This window comes from Notamacropus eugenii, chromosome 2 (genome assembly GCF_028372415.1).
Source record: "Notamacropus eugenii isolate mMacEug1 chromosome 2, mMacEug1.pri_v2, whole genome shotgun sequence".
NCBI classification, from domain to species: domain Eukaryota; kingdom Metazoa; phylum Chordata; class Mammalia; order Diprotodontia; family Macropodidae; genus Notamacropus; species Notamacropus eugenii.
Window position 1 is genome coordinate 330,021,572 of NC_092873.1, and position 18,477 is coordinate 330,040,048.

General features: G+C 36.5%; 1 protein-coding gene across 3 annotated transcripts in view; it reads left to right on the forward strand.

Annotated features, from left to right (window-relative positions):
* The window catches only part of CEP112 (centrosomal protein 112), a 587,248-nt gene that overhangs the window by 35,018 nt on the left and 533,753 nt on the right, over positions 1-18,477 (forward strand). For 2 of the 3 annotated variants that reach the window (XM_072645484.1, XM_072645485.1), the window contains exon 5: positions 18,195-18,291. In XM_072645484.1, the coding sequence (XP_072501585.1) occupies positions 18,195-18,291 (97 nt within the window). Of the gene's footprint in view, positions 1-2,699; positions 2,774-18,194; positions 18,292-18,477 lie in introns of those variants that run through there. The other variant, XM_072645486.1, reaches the window with a different exon arrangement.

An 18,477-nucleotide genomic window follows, 5' to 3' on the forward strand; every position in this document is an offset into this window, starting at 1 on the left:
TGGACTGTAATTATGGCCCTTTCTGTGAATATGTATCTTTTTAGATGTATCTGTGATTTCACTGATGTAAATTCTTTCTCCACTGTAGCAAATATGCTTCCCTATCTTCTATGATTCTCACTCATTGTCTCTGTAATTCTTCTGTGGAAGATTCACTGAGTGTACTATATGCCTTCCTCTTTACTGCTGGACATATAGTCCATCTATGTTCTCTCATTTATACCAAACGATTTTTCTACTTTTCTGGTCATGTATGTCCTTGATGATAAAGTAATATCCTTGATAATGTCCTTTATGCTACTTTCATAGACATTATTTTTGGTAATATGCTGCAGCCTTTCTCTTCCCTCCATTAATCTTTCCATTGCCCTTTGGACCACCTACAATTTTGATTCTTCTGAGAACTCTTGTTTCTAGTTCATAATGTGCTGTTTTTTATAGCATCACTGGGAGAATAATGGTTTTAAAAAGGTGGAATTTTGAAGGAGAGAACAGCAAAGTTTCTTTGAAGGCATTGGGAAATGTTTCCATGTTGAGCTTCTTTACTTTGGTTTAACTTTTCACATAGGAAAATCAATCTCTTTTGAGTAATTATAGATTTCACTAAGGACACCATACTGTTTGGGTACTTAATTAAATTGACAAACTATAATTTGCAAATGGAACCATTTGGAGTATTTTGCCTTCAATGGGAAATTTGGACTGTGCAAGTCATCTAAAATGACATTGGCAAATACTGTAGAAGTCTTATGTCTCCCAGTTTTTATTATTGATGCTCAGTAATGAAGTTATGGTATATGATTGTGATGAAACACTGTTGTGTTGTGAGAAATGATAAAGGAGATGATTTCTCTGAAACAGATGACATATGGACTGATGCAGTGAAGTGAGCAGACGCAGAAGAAAAACTTACACAGTAATAACATTGTAAAAAACAAACAACTTTGAAAGACTTAAGAACTCTGTTCAACTAACACCTAATGACCAACCACTCTTCCAGAGGCCTCATGATGAATCAGGCTACCTATTTTCTCAGGGTGCCTTGGAGCACTGAGACCTACGTTTTTGGGATGTGGCTAATTTGGGAATTTTGTTTTGCTTGCATATACATATTTGTCTAAAGGGTTTTATTTTTCTTCTTTTTTTCTTTTCAATGATAGAAGTTAGGTGGGAGGGAGAGGAAAATTTAATTGAAAGAAATTTAATTAAAATAAGCAAGAATGACAAGCATTTGGTAAGCATATTTCAGGAACTGGGCTGGGACTGGAAATACAAAAACAAAAATGAAAGTCTTTGCCTTCAAGAAGCTTGTATTCTGTCAGAAGAGATATATATATATATATATATATATATATATGTATACATGTGTACATATATATGTATATCTATATTAATATGTATTAAATATACAAAATAAACATGAAGAGATTTGATAAATAGAAATAAATATGAAACGCACCGGTAGTTGGGAGGCAACAAAGTTTTCATGTAGAAGGTTGAGTTTTTAAGGAAACAAGGGATCCTGAAGAGGTAGAGGTGAAGCAGGAAATGCATTTTAGGCATGGAGGAAAGAATACAAAGGCACAGAGAAGAGAGATGGAATATTACATGTGGGAAACAGTAAGGAAGGCAGTTTGGTTGGGTAGTGAGTAAAGGAGAGTAATGTATAATAAAACTGAAAAAGAAGGTTGGGGCCAGGTTCTGAAGAGCTTTATATGCCAAACAAAGGTGTTTGATGCTGTAAATGAGTGACGGGATCAGAGGTGAACTTTACGAAAATCACCAGCAGCTGTTCAGAGAATGGGTTGTAGAGGAAAAAATTTGAGACAGATCAGTTAGGTTTTTGCAATAGTTCAGGTGAGAGGAACTGAACTAGGGGTGTCTTTGTGAGCAGAGAGAAGGAGAAGGAAACACGAGGCTTAACTGCACCTATTGTGTCTATGCTGATATTGCTTTGCTTTGAGTTGTTCCATTTTACCTTTGAATAAACTGAAGAGAACAAAGAAGGCAGTTATTTTGAAAATTACAAACGGAGTAATATCATTATCAACAAAAATAATAGGCCATTGTACTTATTCCTAACTAATTCATCCAAGGGATAAATACTATTAGTTTCTTTGGACAGTTTTTTTTTCTTCTTTCTGTTTTTTTTTTTTAAAGAGACCTGAGTCATCCAGATCATTTCCCCTAAGCCCTATATATTCTGGGAGATGTGTAAAATTGTTAATTTAATATTTATTGTAGATAATATTCTCCACAAAAGTCAACTTTCAGTGTTTCACTGTATCCTAGGGGTATCTTTAGTCTTTGAGGAAGAGAGCAGCAAAGTGCAAGCTAAAATTCTAGCAAGTTTATTGAGTTGGTAAAGTTGGATTCCTATCATCCAAGGACCAGCCTAGCTAAATTAGCCTTCAGATGATCAAAATTATAATAGCTAACATCTATGTAATGCTTAAGGATTTGGGCTTTTGTTCTTAACTTTTGTTAATCTTTTGTTCTTAACAGTAACCCCATGAGGTATTTGCTATTATTATTTCCATTTTTCAGATGAGAAAACTGAGGCTGTGAAGTTTAAGTGTCTTGTTCAGAGCTGCACAACTAAGTGTCTGAGGCAGGATTTGAACTCAGAATCTTCTTTCTCCAAGTCAAAGACTGTATTTACTATACCAAATATTTTTGTACCACAATAGTTCACAAAGTCTTATCCACCAAGACATTGATGGATTATGATTTGCATCAAGTACTCCCATAGATGACATCACAGATTGCTAAGGTATTAAAGTAGCATATTAATTTTAGACCAAATTTATGTTTTCAATATTTTATTTTTCCCAATTACATGTAAAAACAATTTTAATATTTTTAAAACTTGTAGTTCCAGAGTTTCTCTCTCTCTCCCCTCCATCCTTCCTGAGACACTAAGCAATTTGATATGTTATATATGTGCAGAACATTTCTATGTTAGTTATGTTGTGAAAGAAGACATAGAACCAAAAATCAAAATAAAATAAAACACCAAACAAACCCCAAAAGCAAACCACCAAAAAAATTGAAGAATCTTATGCTTCAGTCTGCATTCAGATGCCATCAGTTCTTCCTCTGGAGGTGAACAGCATTTTTCACCATCAGTCCTTTTGAAGTGTCTTGATCATTATTTTGCTGAGAATAGCTAAATCATTTATAGTTGATCATCATACAATATTGCTCTTATTGTGTACAGTATTCTAGTTCTTCTCACTTCACTTTGTATCAATTCATGTAAGTACAGGTTTTTTGGAAATCATCCTGTTCATCTTTTCTTACAGCATAACAGTATTTCATTACAATCATATACCACAACTTGTTTAGCCATTTTCCATTTGATGGGCATCACCTCAGTTTCCGGTTCTTAGCCACTCCAAAAAGAGCTGCTATAAATATTTTTGTATAAATAGATCCCTTTTCCTTTTTTAAAAATCTCTTTGGGATATAGACCTAGTAGTAGTATTGCTAGATCAAAGGGTATACACAGTTGGGTTGCCATTTGGGCATAGTTCCAAATTGCTCTCCAGAATGGTTGAATCAGTTCAGAAATCCAACAGCAGTGCATTAGTGTCCCAATTATTCCACATCCCCTCCAATATTTTTCATTTTCCTTTTCTGTCATATTAGCCAATCTGATAGATGTGAAGTGGTACCTCAAAGTTTTTTAATGTGCGTTTCTCTAAATAGAACATTTTTTCATATGACTATAGATGGCTTTGATTTCTTCTTGTGAAAATTACCTTTCACCATTTATCTATTGAGGAATGACTTGTATTCTTATAAATTTGACTCAGTTTTCTATATATTTGAGAAATGAAACCTTTATCAGAGATATTTGCTATAAAATTTCCCCCCACTTTTTTCTTCTAATCTTTGTTCCATTGGTTTTTATTTGTACAAAACATTTTTTAATTTAACATAATCAAAAATATCTATTTTATGTCTCTTAATGTTCTCTGTCTCTTGTTTGGTCATAAATTCTTCCCTTCTCATAGATTGACAGGTAAACTACTCCTTGCTCTCCTGATTTGTTTATGGTATCATCCTTTATGTCTAAATCATATACCCATTTTGACCTTATCTCAGTATATTATATAAGATGTTGGTTAGACCAAATTTATAACACAACATTTATTTTTCTTGTGTATCGTATGTATTATATAGAGATGTGGCATGACACTGTATGTAGAATCAGGAAGATCTAGGTTCAAGTCCGGATTGTCAAATATGCTTACTGTATGATTGTGGGAAAATTACTAAATCAGCGTTGCAGGCAGCTTTCTCAGATCATGAGTTATAGGTAGTTTCCACTTTGGAAATTACCTAGATTGATGAAATCCACAGATATGGACTAGAAAAAAGAAAATAGAGTCATGGTATAATTAATCTTTATGCTCATTTTATAGGACTTGGACCAAAATTTTACTATTTTAAATTATTGTGGATTATTGTGGTTGTTAAATCTTTACTTTTGTGACATTTTGGTTATATCTGAAGGCAAGTTCTTTACCAGGAGCATAGCCACCCATTAATGACATTACTTCTGTGGAAAAATATAATCTACTCTTCTCCAGCTTTGTGAGTGCCAAAACCATGTCTTTTTAAATTTCAGTAAAATAAAAAGGCTGTAACATATATTAATTCATTTTAGAGTATTATTTAGTATTTGCTTTGTGCAGTTTAATAAAATGGCCAGAAGATGGTGATAACGTATAGGGATAGGGACTGGATTTAGGCTATTACTGGTTGGGAGCTCCCAGGGAGGAAAGTCCTCTCCTAGTGCAGGTTTACTCCTTCCAGAGTTATTAACAAACTCTTAGCTTCCAAAGCTCTCACTAGCTCCCATGGATTCAATTAATATCTCTGTGTTAATCATTCTTATCAAGCCTCTTTATGTCAAACTGCCAATTGGGCAGCAATGTCTTGAACCGAATGTCCCATGGACATCTTAAATTCGACATGTCCAGAACCGAACTCATTTTTATGCCCTCCCCCCTCAACTCTCCTTCTTTCCAAATTTCCTTATTACTGTTCTCAAATGAGGTATTTGTAAAAGTGCTTAACACTGTGCCTGGCACTTAGTAGGTGATTATTCCCTCTTCTGCCACCACCCCCCATCCTATTTTCCTAGGTTTGCAACCTGGGTGTCATCTTCCCATTCCTCATTCTCTCTCATTTATAATATCCTATCTTGTTGCCAAGTCCTGCCAGTTTTTTGCCACCATCCTGGTACAGATACTTATTACCTCACAGCTTGATTATTGCAGTTACTTGCTGGTTGGTTTTCCTACCTCAAGTCACTCGCCACTCTGTTCCATCCTTAACGCGGCTTTCAGTGATCTTCCTATGGTGCAGATATGACTATAGTACCCCCTTACTCAGTATATTTCACTGGTTCCCTGTCACCTCTGGGAACAAATGTAATTTCTGTTTTATCTTCAAAGTCCTTTATAATCCTGTCCCTCCTCTTCTCAATCTTTTTACATCTTACACCAATATTTCTCCATATACCCTATGATCTGATAGAATCAGCCTTTTTGCTGCTCCTTGATTTCCAGCATTTTCACTGGTTGTTCCATGCCTGGAATGATCTCCCTCCTCATTTGTCTCCTGGATTCCCTATTTTCCTTCAAGTCCTAGTTACAATTTCACTTTCATAGAAGCATTCCTGATCTTTTTAATTCTAGTGTGTTCCTTCTGTTGATTATTTCTGGTTTATTGTGTACATGGCTTGTTTGTACATAGTTATTTGCATGTTGTTTAACCCCACCAGACTATGAGCTCCTTGAGGTCATAGACTTTTACCATTTTTTGTATCCCCAGCACTTATCTCAGTGACTGGCTAAGTAAGCTCTTAATAAATACTTATCAACTGGCTTCTCTGTACCTCATAATCTTAGACTCTACAGAAGTCATTAAGTCTTCAGTCATCTAGGCAAGAGAAATGGCAGGTGCCATGGGATGAAAATACAAAAATAAAATAGTCCTTTTCCTCTAGGAGTATATGTATGCAGTACTTAGAGAGAGTGAGATTTATTTACCATGTACACAGATAAGTAAATAGGAAATAATTTGCAGGGAGAAAGTGAAAAATACTAGTAACTGTGTAATTATTCTTCCATATAAAGTTGATCTGACCATCATAATTTTGCAATAATGTTAATAATTTTAAAAACTAAATCCAACTCTAAAATTAGAAATTCTACTCTGTAAAATCCTTTCGCTGATTCCTGGCTCCATTGCCATTCAGTCAGCTCTTTTCTTGTATCTTATATGCCATAAGCATTTTTACAAAGAATTCAGTGATAAGAACTGGAGATGCTTTTGTTACTAGTGGCTACAGTCATCAGAGAGACAGCTTACAGTTGCACAAAAGAAAAGGAAAATACGGTCTTGAGATGGAAAAATTTTTAGCTTGCCCTCTGCAAATTTAAAGTCACAGCCCCTTTAAGAAGTTTTGATTATTTAGAATCTGAATCCCCAGCTTTTTTTTGCCTTCCCCTTTCCCTAAGTTACAATAAAGATGTTCAACTTTCTTTTCTTCTCAGGAGAAGTGAGTTGTACCTTTCCCAGCTGTGGACTAATTTTTTTTGTCTTTTAAGAAAGTGTAAAAAAAGAAAGAATGTCCAAAATTCATTTTGATGGGCTTCATCTCTAGATATGTCTTAAAGTAGGATTTGTAAGGAAGGCTTTTAAGGAGGAAAGAAGTAGCAGCTTTTCCTGTTTCCTTTCTAGGAAGTCGTTGTGCTCCCTTGCTCAATCTCTGCAAACACAGAAGGCCTTATTTGTCTCTGCTTCTTATCGATGAACCAGCTGTCACCCCTTTCCATATCCTCTCTTGCTTTGCCATCTAGAGTATGGTTTTGTGTGTGTGTGTGTGTGTGTGTGTGTGTGTGTTTATGTATACGTATGATGAGCCCTCTTGGTAGTCTGGTGAAACCTAGAAACAGAAAAATGTTTTTAAATAGATAAGAGAATATTCATGTAATTACAGAAGAAGATATATTGAAATTCATTTAATAAAATAGTAAGAGTTTTTTTGTTGTTGTTGCAGATTTCAAATTAAGAACCCCTGGTTTAGAAAAAAAAAATCCCTAATTCTTCACTGTCTTCCCCCTCCAGATGAACACCCTGGGGATTCCTTTGACTTGAGGTTTCTCATCTTAGTCTATTATTTAAGCAGTTTATTCAGTTCACAATTCAGAATGCTATAGGCCATTGCAAAGACTGATTTTAAGTTTTTATAGTCTAAATTTTGACTGTGCAGATTTTTTTTTTTCCATTTATAACATTGTTGCTATGGAAATAACTGACCTTTGCAACTTGTCTCACCTGAAGTTGGATTGGTATGCCTATATAATGTTTAAATTCTTTTATGGAAAGTTTATTGAGTATATGTGTTCTTATTGTAATATTTTCTCATTTTGTTTTTATAAAGTATTTTTTTCAATTCAAAGAACATTCCTCAGCAAAAACAGGAATTTGTCATTTTGGACATGTTGAATTTGAGAGCCCAACAGGCAATTGGTAATACAGGATTGCAGTTCTTGGAGAGAAATTAGAGATAGATGTGTAGATTTGGAAGTCATCCGAATAGAGATGGTAATTAAACTTGTGGAGCTGATGAGATCACCAAGAGAGGGCATGTAGAGAAAAGAGCTGAGAGATGAGAAGAGTCTTGGGGAGATGCCCATACTTGGTAGGTAGGACAACAATCCCAGCCATGAGGCCTTTGAGGGAATGATCTAAAAGGTAGGATGAGCATAAGATCATAGACTTAGAGTTGAAAAGGATTTTTGAGGTCATCTAGTTTAAGCACTTTAATTTCCTGATAAGAAAACTGGTCAGATGGAAGTAAGTGATAGAATCAGGAATTGAACTCAGATCCTTTGAGTTGCAATCCAGCAATTTCTCCACTGAGTTTTGAGTCTTTCACAAGAACTGAGAAAGACCATTAACATGGAGGCTAAGGAAGAGAGAGTATCTAGGAGGAAAGAAGTGTTAAAAAATGTCAGAAACTTCAGAGAAATAAAGTAGGAACAATTTCAGTGGAGTATTTCAGGTGTTTCAGTTTTAGGAGCCAGATTGCAAGTCATTGAGAGATAAGTATTTATTAATTGCTAGCTCTTTTCCAGGAGTTAGGACACACATACAAAGAATTAAACAGTCCCTGCTCTGAAGAAGCTTATACTCTTTCAGGACTAATAATATCTTTATATGTATGTGTGTATGTTTGTATGTACATATCTAGCTCTGTCTATCTATCCGTCTGTCTGTCTGTCCATCTACCTACCTACCTGCCTATCTGTCTATTTGTCTATCTGTCTGTCCATCCATCCATCTATCCATCTGTCCATCCATCCATCCGTCCATCCATCCATCCATCCATCCATCCATCCATCTATCTATCTAACATGCTAGGCCTAAGGGGGTGGAGTGCTATTCCCTCTCCCTAAGAATAAGAACTCATCTGCCCTGGACCATATAAGGTGACTGGGCCAGATTCAGTGCTGGAGGAACCTGACAAACTCAAAGGTGCAACAGACTCCTTGTATTATTTGACTAGTTATTCTCCCACCCTCCCATCCCCAAGTTGCCCCTAAAGCTTAAAGCTTAGGCTTTGGTTCTTATCTAAGGTCTCCCCTAAGGAGAGCAGGAAGGTACTTAATGTACAATAGAAATAATGTATGAGAGAGGTATTTATTTCTTACACACAAATGCAATGCGTAATGCAAAAGACTCACACAAGCATACATTGAAAGAAAGGCATGAAACAAAGATATAGTAACGTATAACTATTGTTATGCTTCTTTGTGAGGTTGAGGCTTAAAACACCTACCTAGTTTGTGTGATTTCTGAAAAAGCATTTTATATTTCACCTTGGTGTTTCACTGTCCAAACAGATCTTTCTAGGTCTATGTCTTCTGGAAATCTAGGTGAGTTTAAGCTACTTTCTTGGAAGTGATATCCTCTCTAATGCAAACATCCCCCATCATACTTATCACTTTGAACTGAGGAGCCAGGGTCTTCAAATCTCTGTAACTCAGATGGTTGCTTTTAAGACTGAGCACATGTATCTTGCAATCACTGCTTGGTTAGCTCTACCCAGGAAAGAATAAATATAGAGGAGGCAGCCCTATACCCAGGCTTAGGTTCCCTTAAACACAGTACAGTACTTTATCTGGCATGTGCTACCAGACTGAAATATCCCTGCAAGCATCTCTGGAGTGCCTTATACTTCATAAAAAAAATTGAGGCTATTTGCCAAGAGCTCTTTCTCCCTCCCCCCCTTACTCATTTTACATTATTTGGACATGTTCACTATCTCTTCTTTCACTCCTGACTTAGATGAAGTGCCCTTTTAATCCCTCTCGTCTGATTTTCTCTGTAGTTCTCCAGCAAATGACCCTCACTATCATTTTCATTCCTTTTAACTTTCATCTCTCATTATCTACTCCTCTTTCCCAACTGGAAGGAAAAAATGAAGAAAGGAGATAAGTATTTATTAAATGCCTACTATGTGTCAAGTATTGTGCTTAATGTTTTATATATAATCTTGTTTGATCCTGAACCCCTGGAAGGTAGGCGTATTATTATTATTATCTCTGTTTTACAATTGAGGAAACTGAGGCAGACAATGATTAAATGACTTGCCTAGGGTCATACAGCTAGTATCTGAGGACACATCTGAACCCAGGTCTTTCTAATTCTTGGCCCAGCACTCTGTCCACTCTGACATGTAATTGTCTCTGAATGTACCCACGTCTCCCCATCCTTAAAAAGCTCAGTTGATCTTACCATTTTTGGTAGCTATCATTCTTTACCTCTTCTCCTGTTCATAACCTAACTCCCTAAGAAAACCATATATACTAGGTTTCTCCCATCCCACTCTCTGTTGTAAACCTTCTGTAGTCTGACTTCTGACCTGGTCAGTCAGCTGAAACTGCCTTCATCAAAGTTGCCAATGATCTTTTTTCTTTAAAATATAGATTTTTAAATTGACATTTTCTTTTTATATTACCTACATACACCCTTTGTCCCTCTCCTCTACTTCCCAACATAGCTGCCAAGGTGATTTTTACAACTTTGCTTAATGAGCTCCAGTGGTTCTTTCTTACCTCCAGGTTAAAATATAAAGTCCTGTGTTTGACATTTAAAGCTGTTCTTTACCTGCCCACGTTTATGTTTTCTATTCCATTGCAATGTATGTTCTTTGAGGGTAGGAACTGTTTTAGTTATTCTTTGTATTCCTTGCACATAATAAGCATTTAATAAGTGCTTATTTGCTGAATGAATGACAGTATGTGAGACTGAGAAAGTGTGGAGTCAAGGATAATGCTTTGGGATTATTAATCTGGGGTATTTGAATAACGGGTTTGCATTTGACAGAGACATGGAAATTTGGAAGAGATGTGTGTTTTGAGAGAATTTTGGACTAATTGAATTTGATATCTCAGGAATTTCCAGTCTAAAATGTTCAATAGACATTTGGTGATGTGAGATTCAAGCTCAGGGGAGAAACTGGGGCCAGATGGATAGATCTCTGATTCATCTGCATAGATAGCCTATTTAAACTCTTGAGAACTGATGAGATCATTGAGAAAGAGTTTAGATAAATTAGAAGGGAGGCCTCAGGACAAAGTCTTGTAGATTATAAGCCTGTGAAGGAAACTGAGAACTGGCATTCAGATAGGAAGAGGAAAATCAAGCAAGAGCATGTTACCAAAACCAGAGATGAGAATATCTTGGAGGAGAAAATGGTCACCAGTGTCAAATACAGCAGAAAGGCCAAATTTGAGGAAAGACCATCACCTTTGGCAACATATGGTAACTTTGGAAAGAGAGTTTCAGTTAAGTTGTGCGGTCCGAAGCCAGTTTGCAAAAGGTTGAGTTAGAGAGATGAGAGAAAGTAGAACCAATGGATATAGACAGTTTTCTTTGGGAATATGGCTCACAGAGAAGGAGAGATACTAGCATGATAGCTTAATGGAATGGAAGGTTTTTTTAAGAATTGAAAGACTTGAGCATGTTTGAAGTTTGTAGAGAAGGTACCGCTAGGTTTAATATTAAAGCTATATGGGATAATTGAGATCGCAGTCTACTAGAAAAGACTGGAGGTAAACTTATAGAAGGGTTAGCCTTGGCAAGGAGAAGTGTGTTGGGGATGCTATTAAAGGGGTTTTTAGTGAAGAGAATAGGAGATGAGGGAGCTCGTGGTGAATAACCTAAATTATTTTAGCAAAATAAGATATCAAGTCCTCAATTAAGGGAATGGGAAGAATGGAATGTGTAGAGAAAGTTTGGAATAGCTTCTTGTGGGGAATGAGATGGGTAATATAATTGGGAGGAATACAAGTATTTTCTTTCTGCAGTGAGAGTTCAGTTGAAATGGATAGCATAGTATAATGGATAATATAATAATTTATATTGTACCTAGTTAAAACAGTGTGGCTTCCTGCAGCAGTACTTAACAGCACATGCATAGGAATGGAGGAATTTGGATGATGGGGATAATCTTGCACTGAATTTTGACATTTCTTGTTCAGAGATAGGACAAGAGAATGAGAAATTAAAGAGTAGAGGGGACAATGAGGAATTGTATTGATTAACTACAGGTTCAGTATTGGGAAAGGAAGAAAGTCAGGGGAGGGAAGGTACTAGACTGAGAGACTGGAGGTTGTGATGGGGATGAAAAATAGATTTTAGCAGTGTAAGGCACGGAGAGAAACTGAAAATACAGTTGGGTAGAAGAATGTCTGAGTTTTTGATTAATAAATTAGTACATGCAAGATGTGACTGAGGTAAAATATAGTAGTAAGTCATAGTATTTAAGGAGATTGAGAAATTGGGAAGTTTGGCAGTTGAAGGTGCATCACTATAAGGGATAAAGTCCCCTAGACTAGAGTCAGGCAGAGGAGAAAGACAGAGCCAGATGTTGAACTTCTTAAGAAAAGAGAATGACTTGAGAGTTTGTATGCAACAGCCGCCATGATCTGTATATGTTGAAAAATTTTAATAGTGAACTTCAGATAATGAGATATTGCTAAGTGATGGTACTCAAGAGAGATTGTGGAAGTGGCAGTGGGGAATAAAGCATATTCTGACTTCTCTTCTTGGACCAATGTGTATCATGTGAGGGAAGATAAAGTCAGTGCTGCAGACAAATGCTAGGAATGCAATGCCTTCAGAGAGAAGCCAAGTCCCTCTCAGTAAGATGGAGACAGGAGGAATTTGAGAGGAAGAGATGCAGAATGAGCGGAAGTTTGTTCTTTATGAAACAGAAATTCCAAAGGGTGTAGCAGAAGGCTGAAAGAGAGTGGGAAGTGGGAATTGAGATAGTTGACTCCTAGGTAATTAAGTACCAGAAGGATATGAGACCTGTGTCCTATCACTGATACACAAGACAGGATACATATACATGTCAGTTCCGCACATTTGCAGTGAGTGTCTTATGCCTGGGTTGCTCTCCCTGCTTCTGCCTAACTTCCTTGGCTTCCTTTGAGATTCAGCTCAAATCCCACCTTCTTCAGGAGGCCTTTCTTCATGACTCCTGATGAAATTATCTTCCATTTACACTGTATATATCTTATATGTATATAGTAATCTGCACATTTCTCCCTCTATTAAAGTGTGATCTCCTTGAGGAAGAGACTTATATTTTTGCCTTCTCTTGACTATCTCTAATTTATCCAGTTTGTATCTTGTTGTGCATAGTTTGTTTGTTGTCTCCCTCATATGACTAAGCTTCTTGAGAGCAGGAAATGTTTTTTACCTTTCTTTTGTGTCCTCTGCATGTAGCATAGTGCCTGGAACATAGAAGATGTTTAATAAATGCTAGTTGACCCTTTGACTGACATATAATATGCAGTTAGTAAATGTTCCTTAGAAGGTACTTGAGACATTGTCTAGGTCAACCTCTTTATTTTACAGATAAACTGAAACCCAGAGAGTTGAAGTAATTTGTCTCAGGTCATAAAGATGATGAGTAAGATTGTAACAAAGGTCTTCTTGACATCTTTATAATACATAATAGTGAATTAATATTGAAAATATTGACATGTAAAGTCATTATTAATGTCTGGCTTAATAGTTTTATCAGAATATACAACTCTTTTGGGCTTCAGAAGTTGAGAATAAGAGAAAAAATCATATTATGTTAGCTTCTTTGCCATATTATTAAAGAATTGCATATAATAAAAGTTTTTAGGCCTCTTTTAACACTGTGCTTTTAAAAAAAATTGCAGTTTAATTTTTAAATATTGAATGTTTAAATATAGTTCTTTTTCTGAGTATTTAATCTATCATTAAAAGAAAATGGCACAAGGCTCCTTATATTATATATAGGACCCCCTAAACTACCAATGTTATAAGTACTTTATCCCTTTAAGTAAATTGTTTCTTTTAAAAAATAATACTTTATCTCACCCCCAATTACATGTTAAAACAATTTTTAACATTTTTTTAAAGTTTTGAGTTCCAAATTCTGTCTCTCCCTCTCTCTTCCCTTCCTCCTCTCTGAGATACTAAGCAATCCATTGTAGTTTATACATGGGCAGTCATGTAAAACATTTCCATATTATCCATTCATATAAGAAGACTCAACTAAAAAAAAGGTGACAAATAGTATGATTTACTTAAAGTACTATGTCCTTTTAAGTAAATTAGTTCTTATATGTAGAAAGCTTGTGTTATATGAAACAATGGCAAGAATTATATTTTATCTGTTGTGTTTATGGCTTTTGAATTTGCTGACTTCTGGGTTACATGACTATGATAAATAGGAAAGTTTTTCTTTGGAGTAGTGGTTGTATCCCTTCTCTCCAAATACAAATAACTCCCCTTTATTCATTCTGCATTTTTTTGAAGTCATTATAGAGACTGCTGCTTGATGGAGAATGACATAATAAAAATCTTGTTGTTTTTTTAAAACATCCTTTTTGACTTAATTACAAGGGTTTCTTAGAATATTTGCTATGTATTTAAATGCCATATTTTATTGAGAAGATCCTGATTTGGTCTTGAGGCATAAAGTTGGTCATGTTCAATGACTATAAGATGGTTAATTTCATATCTCTTATACTGAAATATTAGAGACTTGGCCTCAGAATCAGAAGTTGCTATCTGACCTTTAGCAATTCTCTTAACCTCTGAGTGTCTCAGGCAACTATCTATAGCTATAGGTTGAAGAATAGCTGCCTAACCACTTTGATTGGGGGACAAATGGAAGGAGGTTACCTCTCACCAAGATCTCCCTCCCTACAGAGATGAAATGATAGGTCTTGACCAAAACAGAATAATTCTTTACTTGTTGAGAAACAAGATTTTTCACAGTTTCATGAAAGTTCAACTTAAATAGCTTTAAATACAGAAGTATTTAAGATAGACTTCAAATAAGATTTTCTACACTATATCTGATACTGTCATAGCTATTTGAAAGACTAAATAAGCTTCCTAAAAGCTAAGCTTATCAAATTTTAGCTGAATTAGTAAGGTTTAAATTACAATTCTGCAGTTTCTGATATGCCTTCTGAGTAACTGACAGAGACTAAAGCATGTGCACATGGAGTTGCTAAGTATACTTTACTGACCATTTCCTGATATAGAACACGAACAGGAGCAATAGTGAAAGCATCAACTTGAATTTGGGGCATCTGAGTTTGAATGTTGGTTCTGACACTTAGTAGTTATGTATTTTCAGTGTTCTCTGAGTGTCATTTTATTTGTGAAATGGAGATGATACTGCTTGTAGTACCATCATCACAGGATTATGAGGAAGGTGCTATGAACCTTCAAGTGCATCATAAATATGAGTTGTTATTACATTATCTTTTTCAAGTGATAAAACTGTAGTTCATTCTCTCCTTAGAATATCACTCTTTTTTTTGGTTGAAATAGGGTTATAAATTTTTGGCAGGCCTAGAGGCCTGAGGGCTACCCGAGTCTTACCTTACCTATCACAGGTCTTTGGCTGGCCAAACCGGATAAACGTATGAGAGAAGAGACTTTCCGGAGTCGAACAAGGGTTAGGCTTTATTCAGGGTCCTGGTTACATGTGCAGGGGGAACTCTTCCTTAGGAGAGAGAGAGAAATCTCCCAAGGAGGCAAAGATCTTACAGTAAGAGAATGAAAGCAGAAGTGGAAGTGGGGAGAGAGGGGAGAGGGAAGAGCGAAGAGAGGAAAAGGGGCCTTCTGTCCTGTAAGGGCCCCTCAGCGCTAAGAGCGCCTTCAGGCTTTCCTGACCCTACTTAAGCTCTCCTGCCGCATAGTTTGCACCTGAATACCATGCCTGTTAGATAACAATAGGTGTGCCCAGATCCGGGCCAGTCTCGAGGGCGGGGATGCTCTCTCCCATCACGTTCACACAGGAAGAGGCAGAAATACACGAGATCTCACTCCTCAGTTCCCTGCTGTTTCCTGGGGGGCCTCATGAGAACTCTAAGGTTTAGAAGCTCTCACCTTTACCCGCCCGAGACTGTCCACATGGAACTGAGCTTACACCCCCAACAAATTTTATTTTACTATTTTAAAGATTTATTATGTCTATTAACTTTTTAGTTTTGAACATTTTACTTCCTTAAGATTTTGAGTTCCAAATTTTCTCCCCATATCTCCCCTCCCCAAACCCCTATGTGTATTCTGATTACCCCTTCTCCCAATCTGCCCTCCCTTCTTTCACCTGCTCCCTACCCACCCCCAGTCTCTTATCCCTTATCTCTTATCCCTTCCCTTCTGTTTTCCTGTAGGGCAAAATAGATTTCTGTATCCCATTGCTTATATATCTTATTACCCAGTTGCATGTAAAAACAATTTTTAACATTTACTTTTAAAACTTTGAGTTACACATTCTCTCCCTTCTTACTTCCCCATCTACCCTCATTGAGAAGGCAAACAATTCGATATAGTTTATACATGTGTAGTCATGCAAAACACTTTCATAACAGTCATGTTGTGAAAGACTTACTATATTTCCCTCCATCCTATCCTGCCCCCATTCATTCTGTTCTCTCCTTTGACTCTGTCCCTCCTCAAAAGTGTTTTCTTCTAATTATGCCCTCATCTCATTTGCCCTCCTTTCTATTCTTCCCTCTTATCCCCTTCTCCCCTGCTTTCCTGTAGGGTAAGATATATTTCATACCCAATTGAGTGTGTATGTTATTCCTTCCTTGAGCCAAATCCAGTGAGAGTAAGGTTCACTCATTACTGCTCACCTTCCCCCTCTTCCCCTCCAATGTAAAAGCTTTTTTATTTTGCCTCTTTTATGTGAGATAATTTCTACTTCTCCCTTTCTTCTTCTCCCAGTACATTCTTCTCTTACTCCTTAATTTAATTTTTTAGATATCATCCCTTCCATAGTCAACTCATTACTCCAACTACTCATTACTCCAACTACTCATTACTCCAAAGTCCTCTATTTCATTGAAATTCCATTTTTTCTCCTGAAGTAGTATCCTCAGTTTTGCTGAGTAGGTGTTTCTTGGTTTTAATCCTAACTCTTTTGATCTCTGGAGTATCACATTCCAAGCACTCTGATCCTTTAATGTAGAAACTGCTAAATCTTGTGTTATTCTGATTGTGTTTCCACAATACTTGAATTGTTTCTTTCTGGCTACTTGCAATATTTTCTTTACCTGGGAATTCTGGAATTTGGCTACAATATCCCAGAAGTTTTCCTTTTGGGATCTCTTTCAGTAGGTGATCAGTAGACTCCCTCAATTTCTGTTTTCCCCTACGGTTCTAGAATGTCAGGGCAGTTTTCTTTGATAATTTCTTGAAAGATGATGTTAGACTCTTTTTTTTGATTATAACTTTCAAGTAGTCTAATAATTTTTAAATTATCTCTCCTGGATCTGTTTTCCAGGTCAGTTGTTTTTCCAGTGAGGTATTTCACATTGTCTTCTATTTTTTCATTCTTTTGGTTTTGTTTTATAATTTCTTGATTCCTCTTCAAGTCATTAGCTTCCATTTGTTTTCTTCAGTGAACTTTTGGACCTCCTTTTCCATTTGACCAATTCTGCTTTTTAAGGCATTCCTCTCCTCATTGGTTTTTGAACCTCTTTTACCATTTGACCTAGTCTATTTTCTAAGGTGTTATTTTCTTCAGTATTTTTTTGGGTCTCTGCAAGCAGTTGACTCATTTTTCATGATTTTATTGCATCACTCTTATTTCTCTTCCTAATTTTTCCTCCACTTCTCTTACTTGATTTTCAAAATCCTTTTTGAGCTCTGACATGCCTGCACTTCTCCTTACCCAGGACTGTGATCCAGATTCACGCATAGGCTAAACAAGAGACTTTTGCCTCAGCACCAGCAAAGAGATTCCAGCAGTGCCCCTTTGATCAGCCACTTAATCCCTGCTGTAATCTGTGGACCGAGAGCTTTGGAAGCAGCAGCTGCTGCTGCTGTCTCCTCTGTTTTTGCCCTGGGGCTAGGACCAGATCATCTTCCTCTTTCACCCAGGCCTGACAGATCTTTTCTACTGACCTTGGAAGTTGTCTTTGTAGTTTGTAGTTTCAGAAGTCTAGAAACCGCCATAGCTGCCTCTGATTCAGTGCCCTGAGACCTGCTCTGGCCCTGTCTGTGCTGGTGCTAGCTGTGTTGGACTGCACTCTTCTCTCAAACTGGTGCAACAGACCTTTCCTATTGACCTTCCAGGTTGTTTTGGGCTGGAAATTTGTGTTACTCTGTCATTTTGTGGGTTCTGCTGCTCTAGAGTTTGTTTAATTTTTTTGCAGGTATTTGGAGGGGTTTGGGGGAGAGCTCAAGCAAATCCTTGCTTTAACTCTGCCATCTTGGCCCTGCCCTCTATCTGATTCTCTTCTCTCATTTAACTAGAGGAGGAGGAAGTTTCAAATATACTTATATTTTGCATTTAGATATATGACTTGTTTATAAATAAAGAAACGAGCTTGTTAAAATGACATTCAAATAGTGGCTGAATTTTGGATGTGGATATTCTTTTAGGGATACTTAAAATATATTTTGTGAAAATGAAGCAAATTTTAAGTGATTCACATTGATATTATTTTTCTTTTCCATTTGCTACAGGTACATCATTTATAAATGAGTACTAATTCCCTATTAATAAGAATGCCAACACAGGAAGCTTTGTATATGTTAAACCAAATTAATTGAATTCCTCAAATACTGATTGTTACTGTTTTGTGGTCTAGCAATAAACAACGATATACTGGGCAGCTGCGGATGAGATCGCATTCTGTGAGTCCAATACAGAGATCAGAGGAAGAAAATCTTGCCACAAATATTTCTGTAAGATCAGCTTTTGCTGTTATTATTTCCTGTCTTTAAGAACTGAGTTTAATTCCCCACTAAGTTTTCATTCCATATTCCAAGAATTCTAAAGGCTTGCATTCAAGTAATGAGTAAGACCAGCCGTAGTAAAGCACAGCATATTTGGAGTCAGAGGACCAGAATTCAATTTTTCCTTTTTTCTCT